A 22,930-nucleotide genomic window follows, 5' to 3' on the forward strand; every position below is an offset into this window, starting at 1 on the left:
ATTGTAGTCTGGATTGTGTTAGGCTAAGTTGTGGTGGGTGGGTGGTATTGTCTGGTAGGACAGAGCGTATGCCATAGCTGTACATCTTTGATTAAAGCAGCATATTCTGCAGATACAGTAAGTTATTAATGTTGCACCTGCTGAATGTCCATCTCAATAGGCAAATCCCACCCAGTTGTTCCACAATGCCTCGTTCTGAGTAAGGGTGCAGAAAAATGGATGCAGGAAGAGAAGCCAGCAGCAAGTCTATCACTGCAGCATTGGGGGGGGCAGTATTTAGGAGGAAGAGGTGGGGTGGCAGGGGCATCATTTGCTGGTCCACCTCAGGTGGCAAAATGCCTTGGGCCATCTCCATCCATATAACAGCAAGAAGAAAGCAAGAAAAAGACACACTTTTGCATCTTTGTTAAACTCTTACAAAAGGTAGAACATAGCAATTTATTCCATGTTACTTACATTCCTCCCCCCCCCCCCGCCCCACATACACTAGTATTCTTTTCTTCTCTTTTTGAAAGGGATGCAGTCCGGAAAGATCATAGGTTGAATAGGTTAGTGCAAAAGTTAGATCAGAACACAAAAAAATATGTTAAGTCTTTTACATTCAGTGCATTGTGATTTATAAAGACGGGGAGTTAAGATGCTAGCATCTCTTTGGCAAGCAGAGCTTTCATTTGTCATATGGAATATATTTATACAGCTATATATCTTGCTCTTGAGAAAACCAGGAAGCATTGCAACATGGTAGAAAGAGCTTTACAATATCACAGTTCAAGGACACAGTATAACCAGGGAAAAGCACTTGAGGTCGTTGTGGAGCAGGAGTTATGTAAGGCATGGGGAGAGCCCCAGGGGGCCAGAGGGAGGGAGGGAGGGAGATGCATTAGACACCCTGTAGGCCTGAGGTGTCTCATCCTCACCCTAGACCAGGGTTTCTCAAACTTGGGTCTCCAGCTGTTTTTTGACTACAATTCCCATCATCCCTGACCACTGGTCCCGGTTAGCTAGGGATGATGGGAGCTGTAGTCCAACAACAGCTGGAGACCCTGGCCTAGACCCTGACAAAACCTGCTGAAGACATTTTATGCCTTGAGTTACAGTACATTCTCTCTCTCAATTCCACATACACAATTAGATTGCTGGCAACTGAATTTTATCTTAACATTGGTGGCATCTCAGTATCCTCTACAGCAGCTGATGGAGCAACACCCCTACGAGGAAAGGCTGCAGCATTTGAGACGTTTTAGATGAGTAAGAGGTGACATGGCAGAAGTTTATGAAATTATACATAATGTGAAGAAAGCGGATAGAAAACTGTTCTTTCTCTGTCGTAACATTAGAACTCGTGGACATCCAATGAGGTTGAATGTTTGAGGGCAGATAAAAGTGCTTCTTCATGCAGTGCACAGTTAAGCTATGGAATTAGCTACCAGAGGCGGCAGTGATGGTCACTAACTCAAGAAAGGATTAGACAAATATATGGAGGACAAGGCTATTGATGGCTAGTAGCCATGATGGTTATGTGTTGCCTTTAGTAGTTGGAGGGCGTAATGCTTCTGAATACCAGTTGCTCGGAGGCTAAGGTGGGCAGAGGGTTGTTGTGCTCATGTCCAGGTTGCAGGCTTTCCATAGGCTTCTAGTTGGCCAACGTGAAAACAGGATGCTGGATTAGATGGGCCATTGGCCTGATCCAGCAGTCTCTTCTTACGTTCTTAGGAGAGCAGAAGCCTAGCTTAGGAAGCTTGGCACACACAACTCCATCTACCAACTTCTTGCTAATGGTCTGCACCCCCAGCATCTGCTACCTGAGGTACTTGCCTCTGTCTGGCAAATGGAAGGGCCGGTGCTGAGAAGGGGAATTCTGCCAGTTATGGCTTCTCCTGCCAATGGCAGTCCTAATGGGAAAATATGAAACAAGAATTTCATATGTTGATTTCTACTAACCAGCTACTCTAGTTTCATTAACTTCTGTGCCACATAAATTTCTGTGATGCTCAGCTGCTGAATCATAAAATCAGAAGGGGCCAAAACACCATCTTTAAAACATGAGGCAGGACCACTCATCCACCTACCTGTCACCCCGGATCAGGCTACTTGCATAGCAAGTTCCATCAGAATAAACAGAAGGAAATGACTGCACTCAGCTTAGATCAGAGAAATGTTAATTGGATGTAGTGAAAATATGCTGGAAAGGTTTTTCAATGTTTAGAAGGACAGCAGAAAGAAAGGTGGCTATGTGCAGAGCTCTCCACTAGATGTCACTCTCCTCCTTGCAGAGGAAATCTGAGCCATTAAATAACTGGAGGAGATTCCTGGAATGCAGAGCCCATCTATGATTGGTGTTTGACAGGGAAAGAAACTGAAGTGCAGAGACCAGCTCACACAGCAGAAAAGAAGGTCAATGAAGAGGGTTTGGGGATTTAGATGGGAGCTTCCGGCAAAGCCAGGCAGGGATATGTAATACCCCCCAAAATCTAAAAATGCCAAAAAATTCTCTAAGTAAAATAGCAGATTAAAAAATAATGGGCACAGTTGTTATCCTGTCCCAGTTTGCAACCTTTATCCCTGCTCATATGGGCTCCCCACTGCCCCCAAGTCTTGTGTTCCACATCTTATTTCCTGGAAGGAGGCTAGATCATGAGAAATCTTCACCTCTACTGGAAACCGCAATGCAATTTTTTAAAAAATAATTTTATCAAAGGGCTAGAAGCTGCAGCTCATACTGTTCCTCCATCAGACACCCCCAAACTGGAGCAGACCCCGATGAAAATGTCATTTTAGGCATATTAATAACAACACCTATGTCATTCCAAAGGCACAGAAGAAAGAACAAATCCCGGAACACAAAATCATTTACAAGAGAACTCTCATTATTTGTGAAATTTGCATAATGTTGGGAGCTGGTGGTCCTGCTGTCCCTTTCATAAACTGGATAAGAATTAGCCTATTTTGTGTTCTTATCATACTATGGGTCAACAAGCAGCCTCAGCAAAGGTCAACATTCTCATATTCCATGTGGTCCGAGTCCTCCAGCTCAATGCCGGGAACCAGGTTGTAATAATCTACCGACTGGTTCATATAGAGCTTTTCACGGTCTGCAGAATCCTTCAGAACGTCTGTCACACTCACTGTCTCGGCTTCAGACTCCCCACCTGTGTAACCCTCCTCTGCAACAGTCAGTTTTTTGGATCCCGACTTCTCTTGCTCAAGGCTTTCCCCATTGGCCTTCACCAAGGAATCATCAGAAGCCCCCAGTTTGATCTCCACCTCTTCATAGAGGTCCCTGTTGCTCCCTAGTAGTGCAGCTGAAGGCTTAAGCAAGACCTGGTTCCTCAACAAGATGTTCTTCTCGCTCTCTGCAGCCGATGCCATGGGCAGCTCACATGCAATGTAGCAGTGATGGGCCCCCGGCTCTTTGGCACCGTTTCTTTCCACTGTAGCCAGCCGGCATTCCTTCCCAGCGTGAGGATGGTAGGTGGTTTTCTTCTGCTGCTTGCAAAAGCACCAGGTGACCAAAACCAGAATAGCCACCACAGGCAGGCAAACAAAGAGAGCCGTTAGGCTATGGTTGCGGCACACCTCCTGCTTAGGGATGTCTCTGAGATTCATGCCATGGTAACGCTCTGGGGTGCTACAAGTCACCTCAACGTTAAATGGTGCAGGTAGGCATTTTTCCAGATCTTCAAGCAAGCTGCAAGTACAGTGCCAGCTGTTGTTGGAGAGATCTAGCGTGAGGAGGGAGGGTTTGAAAATCCCCGAAGGGAGGGAAGACAAGTTATTGAAGGCAAGGTAGATCTCCTGGATTTGGTCAGATGCTTTCAGGAATGACTCGGGCAGCTTCTGGAGTTGGTTGCTCTCCAAATGAATGACACGCAAGCTGGGTGCAAAGCTTAGAAAAGCATCTGGGAGCCAACTTAGCTGGTTATGGTCTAAGTGTAGAATCTCCAATGTAAAAGAGCCATTCTCTGCATTGATAATGTCTGATATGCCACAGTTTGATAGGTAGAGCTCCCTCAAACCCGCAATTCCGGTGAAGATGCTCCAGTCCAAGGAGTTGATTTTAGTCCTGGTGAGATTCAAGCAACACATCTCAGGAGCCAATTTGGTCTGCAGTTCCTGGAAATCAACTTCTGCGCTGCAGTTGCACGTCTCTTCCAGAGCTCCTAACACGAGTTCTCTTGCTAAGAGGACAAGGCCAAAGAGTATGAGTGTCCACCTCTTCTGACCTATAGCAAAAAGATGACAAGCATCAGTGATTTCTCACAGGTTACAGGCGGGAACTAGACGGCAACACTGTTGTTCCTGGTTCACTCACAGACGTAACAGACAATAATCTGTGAAGTGCCATTGCCTCTAAATTGGGTTCCAGTAGTTGTTCACCAAATTCACAAATAATGCATAGGTAGGTATGTGTGTGTGTGTGTATATATATATATATATATATATATATATATATATATATATATACACACACAATTAATGTGCCTGAGCTAAAATTCATATTACAATGTGAATTAGATTTTAAAGAACCAGGAATACCATTTTATTTAATGCATTAGCACCCCCTAGTGCCAATGTATGCTTAAACACAGTAAAAGGTAAAGGGACCCCTGACCATTAGGTCCAGTTGTGACCGACTCTGGGGTTGCGCGCTCATCTCGCATTATTGGCCGAGGGAGCCGGCGTATAGCTTCCAGGTCATGTGGCCAGCATGACAAAGCCGCTTCTGGTGAACCAGAGCAGCACATGGAAACGCCGTTTACCTTCCCGCTGTAGCGGTTCCTATTTATCTACTTGCATTTTGATGTGCTTTCGAACTGCTAGGTTGGCAGGAGCTGGGACCAAGCAACGGGAGTTCACCCCATCACAGGGATTCGAACCGCCGACCTTCTGATCAGCAAGCCCTAGGGTCAGTGGTTTAACCACAGCGCCACCTGGGTCCCTTTAAACACAGTAAACATCCAATTAAATTCTTAAAAGTTTTAACGGGGCTAGATTTGGGTTCATATGCCCTCTTTGGAAATTTAACCCCTGTCCAGTGAAACCTATAATGAGTATCAGCTTCATTGCGAAAGGAGCTTAGAGTGGTACATATCTGACTATTCAATTCTTGCAATTATAACTTATGAAGCAACAACTCCATTACTTCCTATCATATCAATGGTAACACACACCTGGAGGCTTCTGGTAGCTGTGTGGGCTGATGTCATCATTAGTTTGTGCCCCTGCTGGTCACTGGAGCTTATTACCATACAGGTGTGGCATCACAGAACAATATTCTTTCTTGAATGTCGGTAAGGATCGAGACCCAGAGGCCAAAGGGTTGAGTGCTCTCCTCCTCTTATCAGCAACCAAGGGTTCTGAGGAAGACACTGCTATACCACTGCACCTGTACGTTGTCCAACCCCACCCCCCAAAATAGCCTGGTGACTTTAATCACACCACACTTGTCACTGGGGGCACTGTGGAGTCACAGTGAGCAGCATGACTCTCCTCCAAGTGCTAAGTTGCTGGTATGAGAAAGGACAGCTACTACTGACCAGATTCAGGCAGCAGGATGTCCAAATCTGGGCCTGGATATATATAGCCTGTTGGTTGAAGCGGACAGGAGGACATTTAAGCTTCGTAACTTACAGCTTTATAACTTATGTGGCTCAAAAGGAACATTGCTGGAGCCCACCACTGACTCACGCTTCATCATGGAAAGATATTTTGGGATAGATTTTTGATACTCCCCCCCCCCAGATTTCTAGACATTAACAATGCTGCTAATAATATGTGATGTAAGACTTGAGAGTGTAAACCTTTCTTTCTGTGAGCTTATATGATACTTAGATTTCTTTCTTTTATTTCATTTTTGCTTTAAGTGTTTTTCCCCTTTCTTCTATTCATTTTTTAATATCTATCTATCTATCTATCTATCTATCTATCTATCTATCTATCATCTCACTTGATTGTAATAAAACCTCAAAGTAGTTTACAAAATCCTCAAAGCCATATACAATGTATAAGCATTTTCCTTATTACAAAATTACAATAATAATATTTTCAACAATATCGAACAAAAGCACATCTTCCCACTTGTATAATCCTAGGAACTGTAGATGCTGGGAATTATAGCACTGTGAGGGGGTAAACTACAGTTCCCATAATTCTTTGGGGGTGCTTCAAATGTATGGTGTGTACACAGTCCAAACAGCTGGTGGACAACAGGTTGGGGGAGGTTGATCTGACAGATTAAGCAGCATACGTTGTTACAATTTTCACAACAGATTAGGGTTTGTTTGGGCTTCTCTTTCAATATATAATTCCGATTTGCAGGAAGTCACTCATTTAGCATTGCAACACCTGCCCTCTGGAACTATTGACACTAGGCAGGCACCCCTTCACTATACTGTTTTAGATGCTTGCTAAAAACTCGTCTGTTCCAGCAAACCTATCCAGACACATAATTTAGCGCTTGCATTGGCCATCAATCACTGACTCGAACACCTAGCCCAAGGAAGAAACATTTGCAGCTGATTCGTATTATAATCCTGTGAATCGAAGGAGGCATTCTTCAGGAGTGGTCTTACATATTCTTCCTTCCTGGCAGCTGGAACCATTCCCTGTGCTAGGAAGGCATTTATAATCTCCTAAACCTAGTCCCTTTCCAGTAGCTGCAAAAAGACATGAAACGCAAAGGTTGAACACACAAGTGCTAGGCTGGGCGTCTACTGTACCTAAGACTAGCATTGACTACCACCCTAAATGTTGTCGGGCTCCAACTCCCTTCAGCCCCAGCCAGCATGGCCAATGGTCAGGGATGGTGGCAGCTGTAGTCCAACAATATCTGGAGTGCCACACATTCTCCTCTCCTGTAAGGAAGTCAGGAAGAAGGAGAGCCAGTGTGGTGTAGTGGTTAAGAGCGGTCGACTCGTAATCTGGGGAACCGGGTTCATGTCTCCGCTCCTCCACATGCGGCTGCTGGGTGACCTTGCACTAGTCACACTTCTCTGAAGTCTCTCAGCCCCACTCACCTCACAGAGTGTTTCTTGTGGGGGAGGAAGGGAAAGGAGAATGTTAGCCGCTTTGAGACTCCTGCGGATAGTGATAAAGTGGGGTATCAAATCCAAACTCCTCCTCCTCCTCCTCTTCTTCTTCTTCTTCTTCTTCTTCTTCTTCTTCTTCTTCTTCTTCTTCTTCTTCTTCTTCTAAGTTTGCCCTATCGATCTTCAGTGCAGAGCCAACCACTCCCTGCCACTCGTATTGAGGTGTCTCCCTCAGCCATCCCTGTGTTGGTTACGTAGGCACTCTCATACGCTGATAGGGTTTCTGAAGCAACCAGACCAAATGCAAACAAAGAATTGCCTCCAAATCCCTTGCAAACAGTGATTAGCTCCATCTTTGCTGTTAACACAGCTCAGAGAAGTAACCACACTCTTGCTAAGGTGGCCTTTAGACATTATGTCAGCACCACAGGAGGCATTTTTCAAGGAGTGAGTGAGCCCATAGTACAGATATTACTCACCACAACCTGGGCAGGGCTAAGCATGAAGGCCTTTCCTTGGAATGGTTACCTATCCTCCTGGAAGGGTTTTGATTCTGTGATGGGGGGAGGACCCACACACCTGGTCCCATCCATGTGGTCCTGGGGTTCAAATGGTACTGCCCCACTGTGGGATAAACCCATTGGAAAAAACAGCTCCCAAACCAGTGTTAGAAACTGAAAATGAATGAACTGCAGCTAAAATCTTATGTTTATTTTTGACATGGTCTAGTCCTCATCTCAATACTTCAAAAAACAAAGCCATGCTTCCCTCCCCACTAATATTCTTAAGAAAGGTCCCTTCTGCAGTCTTCAGAGAGTGGCTGGAAGTGGGGAGGCAGAAAAAGGTCCTCTATTCCTTCCACTCTGCAGACAAGCCCTGGATTCTCCTTTACCCCCCTTTCCCAGAAGGAGCAAGAGGTTCCCCCAAACACAGAAGGGCTGTCTTGTTACATTTTGAAGTGAGCAAAGTCATAATAATCTAAAATGGGCATTCCCAGAAGTCCAGAGTCCAAAACAAATGGCTAGTGTGTGTTTGTTGTCTTTGTCCATGGAGTTTTCTTGGCAGGGATACTGGAGTGGCTTGCCAGTTCCTGCTCCAGGTGGATCACGTTTAGTCAAAACTCTCCACTATGACCTGTCCATCTTGGGTGGCCCTGCACGGCATAGCTCACTCATAGCTTCTCTGAGTTATTCAAGCCCCTTCGCCATGAAGAAGGAGCTATGGTTTTCCCAGTAGTGATGTATGGAAGTGAGAGCTGGACCATAAAGAAGGCTGATTGCCGAAGAATTGATGCTTTTGAAATAAGGTGCTGGAGGAGACTCTTGAGAGTCCCATGGACTGCAAGAAGATCAAACCTATCTATTCTTAAGAAAATCAGCCCTGAGTGCTCACTGGAAGGACAGATCCTGAAGCTGAGGCTCCAATACTTTGGCTACCTCATGAGAAGAGAAGACTCCCTGGAAAAGACCCTGATGTTGGGAAAGATGGAGGGCACAAGGAGAAGGGGACGACAGAGGGCGAGATGGTTGGACAGTGTTCTCGAAGCCACCAACATGAGTTTGACTAAACTGCGGGAGGCAGTGGAAGACAGGAGTGCCTGGCGTGCTCTAGTCCATGGAGTCATGAAGAGTCGGACATGACTAAACGACTAAACAATAACAAGTGTGCGCTACTTCCTCTCTGTCAGCTATGTAGTGACCTTCTGACAGTATGGAAAAAAGGAAACAAGGATTGGAACTGTGTTTCTGAAGCTTTTGTAACCTGGAATAGGGTATTTGGGTTTTTTTAATGGATTAGAGGCACAATTTACCCTTGCACTCAAGAGAGATATGCTCTAGTGGTAGCCAAGAGGCTGATATTGATGAACTGGAAGAGTAAAGATTGGATTGATAATATGATAACACTTGCAACCTACAAACGAACTGCTTACAGACATAGACTCTGCTTGGATAAATATGACAATACTGTATTTGGAACAAATTTATACAAAATGTAGTAGACTATTAATATTTCTATTAGGATAATATCAAATTTATAAAAGAATGTATGGGTTAGGGTGTTTTTTGTATATATTCATTTAATGTTTTTTTCCCTTTACACAGTTCTGTGTTTTGTTCCTTTCCCCTTTTCTTCTTCTTTTTGTATCACTTTACTGCTTTATATTTGATTTTTTTTTCAATAAAATATGAATGTGAGAGACAGAGAGAGAGAGAGACAGAGAGAGAGAGAGAGAGAGACGTATATATTTTGTTGGTCTGCTCCTAGAATGATGCGCAGGCATCCTTGCAGCTGGAGGGTAACCTAATGATCAATATTGCTCCCAACACTGTCCACTCTTCCCCTTTACTCGAGGGTTCGGGATGAGGCCAGACTTCCTGGGCAATGGTGATGTTTCTGGAATTCTCTCATGCCTGTCAGGGAGACTCATTCCCTTGGAAAGATGCCACTGCCCATGTATGGGCAGAAAGAGGGAGGATCAATGCTGCTTGGGGCCTCTGTGTTTCAACAGGCAGAGAGTGGTGGATGGATCCAAAACACTGGCTTAACTTTTTTAAGGCATGTCTTGGCACACAGTTTGGAAATCCCTGGACTAGAATGTACCATGTAGAAACTCTTTCTAGTAGATTCCAGGGGCAGATAGGCACAACCTCAAACTGGTGCTCATATATATATATATATATATATATATATATATATATATATATATATATATGTGTGTGTGTGTGTGTGTGTGTGTGTGTGTGTGTGTGTGTGTAATGTATTTACAACATTTATCTGCTGTAACTGCGTGTCATTTTACTTATATAAATAAATGACTTCAGTCCCGAATATCTGAAAGATATTAACACCCTCTTGGGTGTTAAGGTCCTCCACCCTCAGAAGCTCAGGCGTGGGGTTGACCCATGAGAGAGAGTTCTCTGTGGCTGCCCCTACATTGTGGAGTTCAGTCATCACAGAGGTGTGTCTGACACTTTCATTGTACAGCTTTCATCCTATGCTGAAGATACACACCTCTTAACCCTTGCCTTTGATACTTGAGAGATATAAATAAATTCAGGACCCACCCTAGTTGCGATTGCAATTTGTTTAAAGGTGTTTTTAAAGTTGTATTTTACATTGTTCTGATCTACACTGGGACAGCTTAATCCTGAGCTTTTAAGACCTCAGACCTAGATTTCTAAAAGCTAAATTGCTTCTTATTTGTATCTCTTGACAACCTCCCATCTTTTAGCCAAGCCAGCCGCTACTTGTGTTATTATAATGTTATGCTTTTGCCATTGTGTGTAAACGGAAGCTGTGGTGCTTTGGAACCTGTTCAGGAGACATTGATTTTATCTCGGCAGTGCTGGAACAATTAAAATACCTTGAGCCGGAATAGGGTCCCTCCCTGGACTCTTCCTGAGCAGTGATGTCAGCTTTTCCTCTCCAGGCTATTGTCCTTAAAGGTCCAGTGACAATTCCAAACTCATAAAGCAGCTTATTAAAATTAGTGCCTGATTCCCTGGGAAATGTAAAAGCGGCAAAGAGCAGCAGCCATACCTCTGTTGGTGTGAACAGAAACCTGCACTATTTTGGCCAGGAGCAAAATTGTTTTTTGTTTTTCCAGAAGAGTCATGATTAAACTGTAGATTTGTATTCGTCATGGGATCACAGGATGTAAATTAGTACAGTACTAATGAGTTTCCCCTAAAAATTGAGACAAATTCATGGTAGTCAAGCCAAAACAATATCTGTTAAGGTACACTTTTCTGGGAGGGACACAGACCCCAAATTTTCTAGCTGCTAAAATCATATGCCTGACAACGGATGGCTTGCTTCACAAATGTGCTTTTGTTGTACCATTTCCTTTGAAGCATCTGACTCAGGCTGCTGTTAGGCACAGGATTTTAGATTAGATCCATAGCATTCACAAGGCAGTCTGTGATCCCTTTGTTTACAGTCTCTGAGCCGGCCCTAACATTATGCCGATTGAGGCGGTTGCCTCAAGCAGTGGATACTGGATGGTGGCAGCAGCAACCACCCTTCCTGAGCTGGCAGAAGTAAGATCCCAGTAGTGGGAATGATTGCTGTGTCGCACTGGGCTCCTTCTCCCAATGTGTCACAGACAGCACAACTGTGAGCAGGCAAAGAGGCACCACACAGCCCAGGCCATGAACTCCCACAGGCATCACACATGCATTACTCCAATCATGTGATATGTATTGGTGCAGTTGCTGCAACACAGCATTACTTTCTGCAGGTAGCATACAGGTGTCAAGTAGAGTGGCAGCAAGGTGCTGGAGGAGAGAGCTGTGTGTGTGTCATGCAACCTGGGCTGCACCCCATTAGCGCACAAGAAAAGCCCTGCTGGATCAAACCAAAGCCCCATCTAGTCCATCATTCTGTTCTCAACATGGTCAACATGTTGATGCCCACAGGAAGCCCACAGGCAATATGTGAGCATGACAACACTCTCCCTACCCACTAAGCTAGCCTGCTGCCCTTGGGTGAAGTGAGAGATGCTGCCCCATCAAAAGCATTGAAGTAGGATTCAGCTGCTAGTCTAGTTCGCATTTGTGTGTGCAATTGAGGAGGAGGGAATATTGTCCTTTGCCCCAGGCAGCAAAATTATTGGGTCAGCTATGAGTTTTAGTCTTCTTACCCCATTTCCCATACCTGGTCCAGGTAGCTCTCTCAGGTAGTGAGTGCACATCTCTCCCCCGCCTCCATTTCTAGCATAACATGCACATGGAAAGCTGAAGCATATATCCCTGATAGGTAAGGCAGAATGAACGACTCTCTCCCTGCTAGGGGAGATCATGAGTTTTCCGTTTCCATGTTATTCTGAAAGCACAAAATCCAGGTATGCAGCTGACTCACAGGCACACTCTCACCATTTCCCGCATTGTGAAATGCTGCCCTAAGGTGGCCACTTCCCGTCGCAAGACCTCTGTTTACAGCCTTGTTACCAGGGTAAAATAGCTCTCTTGCGGGCAGAAACAAATGACCAGAATGCTCACAGGCATTGCACCGTTTCACAGTGGCAGGTGAAAGACTGCCTATTTTAATACTCCCCATGCACACTAGACCACAGTTGTCTGTCTGCAAGGAGTGGGATGTAGCATCTCATTGGCCTCTGAACAGTGATTCAGAATTTACCATCACCACATACTTGCTGCTCAGGCATCCTAGCAATGGCTCTAATGTTCTTTTCTGCCTAACCCGTCAGGCAAGCTACCCTGCTTGCCCTACCCTGCTCCACACCTTACACCCAAGTCTGCATTGTGATATCTTGCAGTAGGATGCCTATACCCCACACTGTAACCCTGTGAGCGACACTGCTCTTTTCACTTTCTCCCTTCTCATAGGCAGCCCCCTCCACAGTCTCACACGCTACATTGGGCCAGGATAGACAAATGATGTGTTGCGTCCATGCTGTGCGACTTGCACAAGTGACACGAGGACATCGCACAACCTGCATGCACGACGTGTGCATGGCTGCCATGGAATTTTGAGGTGGCTCAGCCCCTACTTGAAAATGTGGGGGACCCTCGGCCTCTGCCCAACCCCTCAGATGGCGCCCCTGCCCCCTGCACACCACAATTCCATGTACAGAAGCTGAAGGGACAGGTTCTTGAATCTTACTTCAACATTTGTGACAGGACAGCATCCGCCAGCACACAAGGGCAGGGACCTGTAGCACACACAGCTCCACCCTCCAATACCTGCTTGCCGCCCCTGAGCATTTGCCACCTGAGGCAGTTGTTTCACTTTGCCTAATGTTAGGACTGGCTCCGGGACAAGCTCTGGCTATTCCTTTCCCAGCTCTTCTTCAAAGGAGGAGTAGAACTTGGGGGTGCTGACACACAAACGCATGGTGCAGCCAGCCACTGTACGCTGGACGTTCCCCCAGTAACCAATTCTGTGCCAGGGGAAGTATGTAAACCTGAGAGAAAGCAGCTACCTCGGAGGAATTGCCTGGTGTGTAACAATTATACCAGCACAGGCATGGCTCTGCGCAGTGCACCCTTGGTGACCTTCTGTGAAGTTTACTATTTGCTTGGTTACAAAAATACAGCAAACAAGCTATCAAGCCTTTGCAGAACCACCCATTCCTCTCCCAGGGTCTGCTGCCCCCTAAAGCCTTGGGGGTGCAAGTGACTCGGAGAGAAGGGCAATTGAGGAACTGTGGGAAACCCGGCCGAAAAGATGGAAAGCGATACCTTCCCTTGGATTTGCTTCGCGCCGCCAGGCAGTGGCGATGAGAGAAACGTTTCATTTCTCCCCCAGAAGAGCTGAATGCTGCCCTGATGCTCACGCACTTTCACCCACGAGAATACGGTCCAGCAAGAGGTATCTTTTTACCTTCTTTTGTTACCTCCTGCAGCACACAAAATACTCTGAAGGGCAGTCCTATCCCCCCACCCCACCTGTTTGCGTTTTTGAAAAGGGTGAAGACTCTCCCCCCTCCCCTTCATGTTTGGCTAAAAAGAGGAGAAACAGATACTCGGGGCCCTTTGACTGCGGGGCAAACCAGGGAGGCAAGAAAGCGGATTTTCCTCCTCAGTGGCCGCCTCCCCCCCCCCCCGCCTGGATCAGACTTGGAACAATGAGGCCCCTGTTTCTTTAAGACTCGCCGGCCGAAACTCCGCGTTCTTCTCACTCAAAATAACTTGACCAGAGGAGAGCCTGGTCTCCCGGGATAGAAGGTCAGGAAACAGAGGGCATCTTCCCTCTGCTTCATGGCAAACCACCTCGGGCCGAGCCGAGAAATGCCAGGGAGATCCTCCTCGCCGTCCCAGATTGCTTCCCCCTTGACAGATCAGCCAGCGCTCTTGCGAACAACGCAGCTCGCCCCCCCCCCGCGGTGATACACAGGCGAGCAGGGCAGCTGCGCGCGATCGCCACCCCAAACACTTAGGGTGTAGTGGGGATTAGACGAGGGTTCCCCTGACCCCCCCCCCGCCTCGCCCCAAAGTCTCATTGACCCACTGATTCATTGATCCAATATCTCGGCTGCGCTTGACGGACACTCGTAAGGGAGCAAGAAACGCAAGAGGGCGCTCTCGGGCGGGAGGGGTAAGGGGAACCCTAGGCGAACCCCACCCGCCTTGCCCAGGGCGGTGCGCCCAGCCCTGAAGGTGTCCAGTCACTCACCTGCCCCGTCCCGTCCCATTCTCTGGGCGCGTTGCGGGGAGCCTCTCTCAAGGCTCTTCCATACCTCGGGCGCTCCGGGTTGCCTGGCGGTGCGCGATCTCTGCCGCCGGGCAGCACTTGGCTCTGCCTTCTTCCCCGGGGCGTGGCCCCCGCGGAACTGTTGCAAACGGCGCCTCGCCTGGGCTAGAAGCAAGCCGGCAGGCGCGTCAACACCGCGATCCGCTCCTTCTCCGCTCACCCAGCACGCTGGAATTTCAGGGCAGCTGCGCGCATCTAAAACCCAGGACAAACCTCTTTCCCCCACCTTGCATTTGGGCTCTGCTGAGAGAAATGTTGCCTGGTTCTCTTGGCGTCCTGGCCCGTGGCCGCCTGGCCTCTGTTCTTTACCCAGGCTGCGAAATCCACCTGCTGAAGAGTTCTGTGCAACTGCAAAGTTTGCACCAAGAGAAATTAATCTTATAGAAGCGTCATCCTTTTTATATTTTAGATTCAAGCTAGATATTCAAACGAATATTGATGCGTGTGTGTATCATGTTTACAGCTCCAGCTTTAAGGGTGTGGTTTTGTAATACTATCATCGTCAGTAATAATATTTGTATTCCCATTGTCTATTGTCTGATTGACAACTTGGTATGTTCACCAGGATACCTCAACCCACTTATCTGGTCAAAATGATATACAGTATACAGTTGCCTATAAAGGCTCATCTCATGGTGAAACCAGAGCAGTACCCACCAGGGAATTTACTCAGCTATCCTCACTGGAATAAATGGAAGTAGTACAGCCAAAGCATTTATTTCAGAACTTGCTTGTGGAGACTAGGTCCTTTGCCAGGACATTGAACTGGAGCTTTAGAACAAGGATGGAGAAATTATGGCCCTCAAGGTGTTGTTGGACTCCTAACACTTAGACCCTGAAGACCTATTGACAGTCAGTGTGGTCTGTACAAGGCTAGAGAGATCGTTTTTAACCCTTTGGCATTCTATTATACATCTGACTTACATGGGAGGAAGGTGCATGAAAATAAATTATATTTCCAAGTGAGCAGAGAGGCAGGTGTGTGTGCGAGGGTGGGGGCCTGTCTGAGTCAGTGGATGTTTGTCCAGCTAGTGCAGCAGGAACATAGACACCCCATGGCTTATGGCCCCCAAAGCATGCACAATTCAAGCCCCTTTTCAGTGATCCACCACCTAGCCTGGTTTTACTGATTTATTAATTCTGAATCCCACATTGCAACATTAACCAGGGAGAAGCAATTTTGTTATAGTTTAACTCTGCGGTGCTTTGCTTTACCCCAACCAGTGTTAATCACCTTTTGCACACAGCTCCTTTTCTTGGCTAGCCCTTTTCCTTTTCCCACTCCTAACACAGGAATACTCTTTTCTCTCTGCACTCAGGGTCAAATGCACTCTTTCCTCTCTTTGCACAAGATCTGCATCCTTCCCTCACTTGTGCCACTATTACTGTATTCTCTTTCCCCACCTGGAGTTCGCATGATTTCCCCATTCACAGAGCTTGCTTCTTTTCCCGGACACCTCAGATACATCCTCTTTCCTCCCTCCACTGCAAATCACACCCTCTGCTCCTCATTGCACCTCATAGCACTACAGCAAAATACCCCACCTCTATGTCACCCAACGTTTCTCCTTCTCCAACCCCCAGGCCTCTCTACACCACTATCTCTAAGCTTCTGTATTTGGTTTCTCTCTCTACCCTACTGAGTTCAGTGGCAGTGACCCACAGAGCTTTTGCTCTTCCAGCAACCCACATGTTATAGGAGATGCAAGATGGCCATGTAGTGTGGCTGGCACCTGTAACCGGCTGGAAAAAGGGGTTCCAATTCCACTGCACTTGCCTGAATCCCTTCTGGAAGCAGGTATATCTGCATTTGCCAGCGTAGCAGGGGTGGGTGGGGTGTTCCAAAACTTTGCTTTCCAGGCAGTTGCTGGAAATATGACTTCTGACGCTCCCTTCATGACGATACATATTCCTCCCTGCTGCCTCTGCAATGCCTCTCTGCGCCTCTGCAATGCCTCTTCCTGCTCATCAATGGTCCTTCGTCAAACTGGAGGGAGGATTTGAGTGGGCCAGTATTGTTAGCTCAACCTCACAGTAAACAATACTTGGCTTTAGAATTACAAGCATAAAGTAGATTATTAATACAGTAAGCAAATTAACATTGGGGGTTTCCCTTCTTGCCCAACCAAAAGAGGTAGAAACAATCCTCCCTATATGCACTAATGTACTGATTAATTGGCCACTTGGGCCTGATGTTGGGTAACTCTTACTACCCAGGGAGAAACCCAGGCTAGTGGTTTACTGTGAAACATGAAGGCACCTGGGGGAACATGAACTGATTGGCTGATTAATTGGCCACTAGGGCCTCTCAGCAGCTCTAGCAATGCATATCTGCTCTGGAAAGGTCTATTTGGATATGCTCACCCAGTTCCATTTTAGTTTTGTGCCTTGAGATTTGGGTCATCTGACAGAAGAACCAGGTGACACAAATCCCAAAGCGCAATATTTGGAGCAAACCTACACAATTTGTGTAAAGAATGATGGATTGAAACTAACCTGCAAACCCTCCAATATTTCTCCAATGAAAATAGGGACATTCTAAGGAAAAGTGGGACATTTTGGGATCAAATCAGAAACTGGGATGGCTTCTCTAAATCAGGGACGTCCTGGAAAATAGGGACACTTGGAGGGTCTGAATCTGCACCGCTTGGCATATTTTAGCGTTCATTCCAAAACTAAGAGTTATGTGTAATCAAAAAGCTTGCTTCCATCATGTTTTCACAACTGGTTGTTTTAAAACTATGTAATTGCACTTTTTGTGTGCTATGTGGGGCTGATCTAGCTACCAAACGCTCTGATCCTCTCAATCCTTGGGTTTATGAGACTGCTGAGAGATCACTGGTGCTTCACAATTTTTATGTTCAGTATACGTCAAATGAAGATTGGCAGTTCAAAATTTTAAGCTGTCTCCCTGATCTTGCCATGATCAATTGCAAAATTTGCATTGGACATAACAGGATCAAGACAATTCCCTATAAACCTTTCCTCCTACTGATAGCAGAGCTTTGGGAAGGTGGCATGAGGCTCTGGCAGGGTCCTAGAGTCCTCCAGTTCCTTCCTAAATCTGGGAAAGCACTAAATAGGTTTTCGGAAGGATCCTGCCTGAGCCCTCACGCCTCCTTGAAGGCAGCATGGTGGCTGGCACATGTTGGACCCTCCTGGCCTAGAGAGTCCAATCCTGCATTTGGCCTGTAGGCCAGAGCATCTCTACCCCTGATGCAGGGCTTCCCAATATGATTGAGTTGGTTGCCAGGCCAGAGCTTTCACACAGCAGTGGGGGGAAATCATGCTTCATTGTAGGAATCAGCCTAGAGGGCGGCCAAAGCAGAATCGGGATTTAAATTTTTTTTTTTTGCTCTGTTTGGAATAACTTTGCTTGGGTTCTTGGTGATAACTTCTCTTCTACAATATCAGTTTTATCCCACAATCTTTTATCTACTGAAAGAATTATGATGGGACCATCGAGCAAAGGAATATTAAGCACTCTATATAGATCAGCCAGCAGAAGAGACTGGCTGTATCTAAACAGATATCTAAACAGATTCAGAAACAAAGAGAAGTCTATGTACATCAAGAGAACATCAGAGGGCTCTGCAAAGACTAGTTTAGCATAGGTACTTCAGCACCCTGTGAACAATACAAGTCTCATAACAACAGACACAACAGTATTCTGGCCCGGCCCCAGGGACTTTTCGAGAGGGTCTCAACTCTGCCTATTACCCACAACACAACTGTCATTTGTATTTGAGACTAGTGGTTACCGCTAGATAACTTTAGACTCTCTACCTAGTGACTTGTATGCAACGCAGCACTAAGTCTTCTTCTTTGGCAATCAAGCACAGCTGAGTAAGATTGTCTTCCATGAACACAGTCTTAACAGTGAGTCCATAAGTGACTGTGGAGGCCAATTCTGGATCCACACGTCCTTCCACAGTGGGGACATAGGTTTCCGGGTGGGAATTGATCACGGTGAGGGTTTTCCCAAAAGTGCCTTTCTCTTAGCATGTTTCTCCCTTTTGTCCTGAGTTCGAGTGTCTTCAAAGCCCATGACACCTTCGGTAAAGTGAAGGTCAGCGGTTCGAATCCCTGCAACGGAGTGAGCTCCCGTTGCTCAGTTCCAGCTCCTGCTCACCTAGCAGTTCGAAAGCACATCAAAGTGCAAGTAGATAAATAGGGACCGCTCCGGCGGGAAGGTAAACGGCATTTCTGTGCGCTGCTCTGGTTCGCCAGAAGCAGCTTTGTCATGCTGGCCACATGACCTGGAAGCTGTCTGCGGACAAACGCCGGCTCCCTCGGCCTATAGAGCGAGATGAGCGCCGCAACCCCAGAGTCAGACACGACTGGACCTGATGGCCTTTACCTTTATACCATTTTAAAATATTTGCCTTGAGAGAGTCTTTAAACCTCTTTTGTTGATCACCAGCATTACGCTTTCCATTTTTAACTTTGGAATAGAGTAGTTGCTTCGAAAGACGATAATCAGGCATCTGAATAACAAGACCAGTCCAACGAAGTTGATGTTGAAGAATCATTGCTTCGACACTGGTGATCTTTGCTTCTGCCAGTACGCTTGTCTTCCCAAGTGATATGCAATTTTTTTGGAGACACCATTGAGGAATCTTTCAAGGAGTTGGAGATGGCATTTATTAGTGGTCCATGTTTCACAAGCATACAGTAAGGTTGGAAGTACAATAGCTTTGTAAACAAGCATTTTGGTTTCCCTATGAATGTCCCGGTCCTCTGCACTTCATTCGGGAGAAAACTGCACTCGCTGAGCTCAGGCTCTTGTGGAAAGGTAACTGCCCAGGTAGGTAGGAGAAGTGACCAACGTTTTCCAATATTGCACCATTGAGTTGGATTTGTGGCGCTGCAGAGGGGTTGTTTTGTGCTTGTTGGTGCAGCACTTTGGGTTTTTTGGATGTTGAGCGATAGGCCAAGCTTTTCGTAGGCTTCTGTGAAGATATTTAGGATGGCTTGGAGGTCATCCTCTGAGTGTGCATTGGATACAAGCCCAGTGGTGTAATGCTCCTCTCACTCTGCAGAGGAGTCCCCTGGGCTTCTCCCCCAAAGTCATGGCCCAAGACTGCAGCTTTGGTGAGGTCTCTTGTGTTTGCTTGGCTAGGGTAGGGAGGTGACATTTCGAAACAAGCCTAGGATAAGGAGATGACATTTCCAAACACAGGTGAAGCAAGAGCATGGGCAGTTTTTGCTAAACAGGTCCTTCCAGACATGCAGGGGTAAGGTCCAATGTATTTCCATGACCTCTCTCCCATGAAGAAGCTGCCTGCACATTATTGTTGTGTCACTCACAATTGTTAGGTGATCACATAACCTCCTGCTGCTTTGTTGTTTCAAGCAGTTATAGCTTCAGGTATCTAGAGCTGAACATGGTAATGTTATGCCGATTTGGATATAAGATACCTTTAAAATAATATCTAGGTTGCATGGTGAAAACTTCAGTGAAGTGCTTTCTTTATGAACAGGTGAGGCCTATGGTCCTGCAGTTCTGTTATGCCAAGGCCATTGCCAACATTTATTATTTCATTTATATACCACAATTTCCTCCAAGGAGCTCAAGTGGTGTACAGGAATTTCTGTTCCCTGTTTTATCCTCACAACAACCTTCTGAGGCAGGGTAGCCTGAGAGACAGCGACTGGCCTAAGGTTACCCAGTGAGCTTCATGGCTGAGTAAGGATTCGAACTATGGTGTTCCAGGTCACAGTTCAAAATTGTTATTGTTATTGTTATTATTAAAAAATTATTATACCCCACCCATCTGACTGGGCAGCTTCCAACAAAAATACAAGAAAAAACAACAACAATAAACATTAAAAGCTTCCTGAAACAGGGGTACCTTCAGAAGTCTTCTAAAAGTCAAATAGTTGTTTATCTATTTGACCTCTGATGGGAGGGCATTCCACAGGGTGGGCCCCACTACCGAGAAAGTCTTGTGCTTGGTTCCCTGTAGCTTAACATCTCACAGTTAGGAAACTGCAAAAAGGCCCTCAGAGCTGGACCTCAGTGTCCAGGCTGAACGATGGGGGTGGAGATGCTCCTTCAGGTATACAGGGCCGAAGCCATGTAAGGCTTTAACATTACACCACACTGGTCTCACATAACATATCTTGAACACTTACCCCTAGGCACTAAAGCAAAGCAGAAAACAACAAACTAGCAGCAGAAATAACAACTAACATGCCAACCAAGACAGCCGCCCCATGAAGTATCCCTAACAACTGTTACCACACACCAGTCAAAATGACCCTCATTGATCTGATCTAATTATCAATTTATGGAAGGTATCAATCAACGTGCAGCAAGAGCAAAAAGTTGTGAAGGGAACATGAGTCTTTAAGAAAATAATTTTGATTAAGCCTTGCCATTGCTGTGCCACACCCGACTACATCTCCACTACCTTATATCGGTAATATCCTGCGAGCAGTAGGGTTCCACTGACAATAGGATACCACAGATATAAGGATGTCACTGTGTATATTCAATGGCACAATTCTGACTTTCCTATCACACACACACACCAGTAGTAATTCTCTCCTCATCTAGTGAGCATAACTTGAGATAGAATTGTACTGTGAGATGGTGAGATGCTTTACTTAATTAAAAACATTCCGCCTTTCTTCGTTTGTAATATTTGTTGTTGTTGTTTAGTCGTTTAGTCGTGTCCAACTCTTCATGATCCCATGGACCATAGCACGCCAGGCACTCCTGTCTTCCACTGCCTCCCGCAGTTTGGTCAAACTCATGTTCGTAGCTTTGAGAACACTATCCAACCATCTCGTCCTCTGCTGTCCCCTCCTCCTTGTGCCCTCCATCTTTCCCAACATCAGGGTCTTTTCCAGGGAGTCTTCTCTTCTCATGAGGTGGCCAAAGTATTGGAGCCTCAGCTTCAGGATCTGTCATTCCAGTGAGCACTCGGGGCTGATTTCCTTCAGGATGGATAGGTTTGATCTTCTTGCAGTCCATGGGACTCTCAAGAGTCTCCTCCAGCACCATAATTCAAAAGCATCAATTCTTCGGCGATCAGCCTTCTTTATGGTCCAGCTCTCACTTCCATACATCACTACTGGGAAAACCATAGCTTTAACTAAACGGACCTTTGTTGGCCATGTGATGTCTCTGTTTTTTAAGATGTTGTCTAGGTTTGTCATTGCTTTTCTCCCAAGAAGCAGGCGTCTTTTAATTTCGTGACTGTTGTCGCCATCTGCAGTGATCAAGGAGCCCAAGAAAGTAAAATCTCTCACTGTCTCCATTTCTTCCCCTTCTATTTGCCAGGAGGTGATGGGACCAGTGGATCTTGGTTTTTTTGATGTTGAGCTTCAGACCATATTTTGGGCTCTCCTCTTTCACCCTCATTAAAAGGTTCTTTAATTCCTCCTCACTTTCTGCCATCAAGGTTGTGTCATCTGCATATCTGAGGTTGTTGATATTTCTTCCGGCAATCTTAATTCCGGCTTGGGATTCATCTATTTGTAATATATATAGGTATATTATGTTAGAATATGATCTATTAATAAGTGAAATATTGTTTCTCATTCATCAGCCTCTGTTTCTTAGCAATAGATCCTAAGCAATGATTCCCACCCCAAAACATGTCATAGCAAACCCTCCAAGACACTTTTAAAATGTGATTGTTTCCAAGTTGTAAATAATAATAATAATAATAAATAACAATAATGATGATGATGACAACGATGACGACGACGACGACGACGATAATAATAATAATAATAATAATAATAATTTAAAATCTGAATTTTGAGGAGGAAATAACAATTTCACCATTTTTATCAGCTGATCTGCATAACACTGCCTCGTTCTCCCCCTGCTGGTGAGAATGGTACAGTACAGTACAGGCATGCAACTGGTTCATGTAAATGACTCAGGCATGTGATTTGCTTTGCAGGTGTGTATGATCAGAAGTAAGGGACCCAGGTGGCGCTGTGGGTTAAACCACAGAGTCTAGGGCTTGCTAATCAGAAGGTCGGCGGTTCGAATCCCTGCGACAGGGTGAGCTCCCGCTACTCGGTCCCAGCTCCTGCCCACCTAGCAGTTCGAAAGCACATCAAAGTGCAAGTAGATAAATAGGGACCGCTCCGGCGGGAAGGTAAACGGCGTTTCCGTGCGCTGCTCTGGTTCGCCAGAAGCAGCTTTGTCATGCTGGCCACATGACCCGGAAGTTGTCTGCGGACAAACGCCGGCTCCCTCGGCCTCTAGAGCGAGATGAGCGCCGCAATCCCAGAGTCGGACACGACTGGACCTGATGGTCAGGGGCCCCTTTACCTTTATGATCAGAAGTATGGTTGTACTGAACTGCACTATATCAGGAATAGTAATGGTATTGATCCCTCCTGTGCTATAAATAAAATTTGAGCGCACTCTCATGGGTTTAGCCAAGGGGGGATCTGCTCTCCTACTGTAAATCAATACACATCAATACAAATATGAGGTTCTTCCCCCCCCCCACAAAAATTGTGCCTCTCCCCTCTGATGGAGCCCGTCTGCCCTCCTGCACACTTCCCTTGAAAAAGCCCTTTTAAATGCAGGCTTTTCAATTCTAGCTATTTCAGACTTTACAGGTTAAAGCAGGGGTCAGCAAACATTTTCAGCAGGGGGCCAGTCAACTGTGCTATATATATTCTTTAAAAGAACGAATTCCTATGCCCCACAA

General features: G+C 46.0%; 2 protein-coding genes across 4 annotated transcripts in view; both read right to left on the bottom strand.

Moving 5' to 3' along the window:
* Positions 1-14,284, bottom strand: part of BEST4 (bestrophin 4) — a 29,640-nt gene extending 15,356 nt beyond the window's left edge. Inside the window, exon 1 of the mRNA XM_088673243.1 lies at positions 14,166-14,284. The gene's annotated coding sequence lies outside the window, so the exon portion shown is untranslated. The remainder of the gene's footprint in view (positions 1-14,165) is intronic.
* Positions 594-14,297, bottom strand: LOC118089039 (uncharacterized). Of its 3 annotated transcripts, none has more exons than XM_035123392.3 (2): positions 14,166-14,297; positions 594-4,223 (listed from the first exon to the last, which is right to left on the bottom strand). In XM_035123392.3, exons 1-2 carry the CDS (start codon positions 14,182-14,184, stop codon positions 2,983-2,985), a joined length of 1,260 nt encoding a protein of 419 aa, XP_034979283.2. In that variant the 5' UTR covers positions 14,185-14,297; the 3' UTR covers positions 594-2,982. The 3 variants fall into 3 exon arrangements, with proteins under 3 accessions (XP_034979283.2, XP_088529371.1, XP_088529372.1); XM_088673245.1 differs by lacking the exon at positions 14,166-14,297 and adding an exon at positions 11,685-11,961; XM_088673246.1 differs by lacking the exon at positions 14,166-14,297 and adding an exon at positions 5,172-7,875.
* Positions 14,298-22,930: the final 8,633 nt, after the last annotated feature.

Source organism: Zootoca vivipara, chromosome 7, assembly GCF_965207765.1.
Source record: "Zootoca vivipara chromosome 7, rZooViv2.hap1.1, whole genome shotgun sequence".
Taxonomy (NCBI): Eukaryota; Metazoa; Chordata; class Lepidosauria; order Squamata; family Lacertidae; genus Zootoca; species Zootoca vivipara.

Excerpts from the sequence above, each read along its gene's own strand:
- LOC118089039 (XM_088673245.1), bottom strand. The coding sequence starts at position 11,829 with ATGATCTCCCCTAGCAGGGAGAGAGTCGTTCATTCTGCCTTACCTATC. Across the intron at positions 4,224-11,684 it reads GAGAGAGCTACCTGGACCAG|GTCAGAAGAGGTGGACACTC; the intron begins GTATGGGAAATG and ends TTTTTGCTATAG.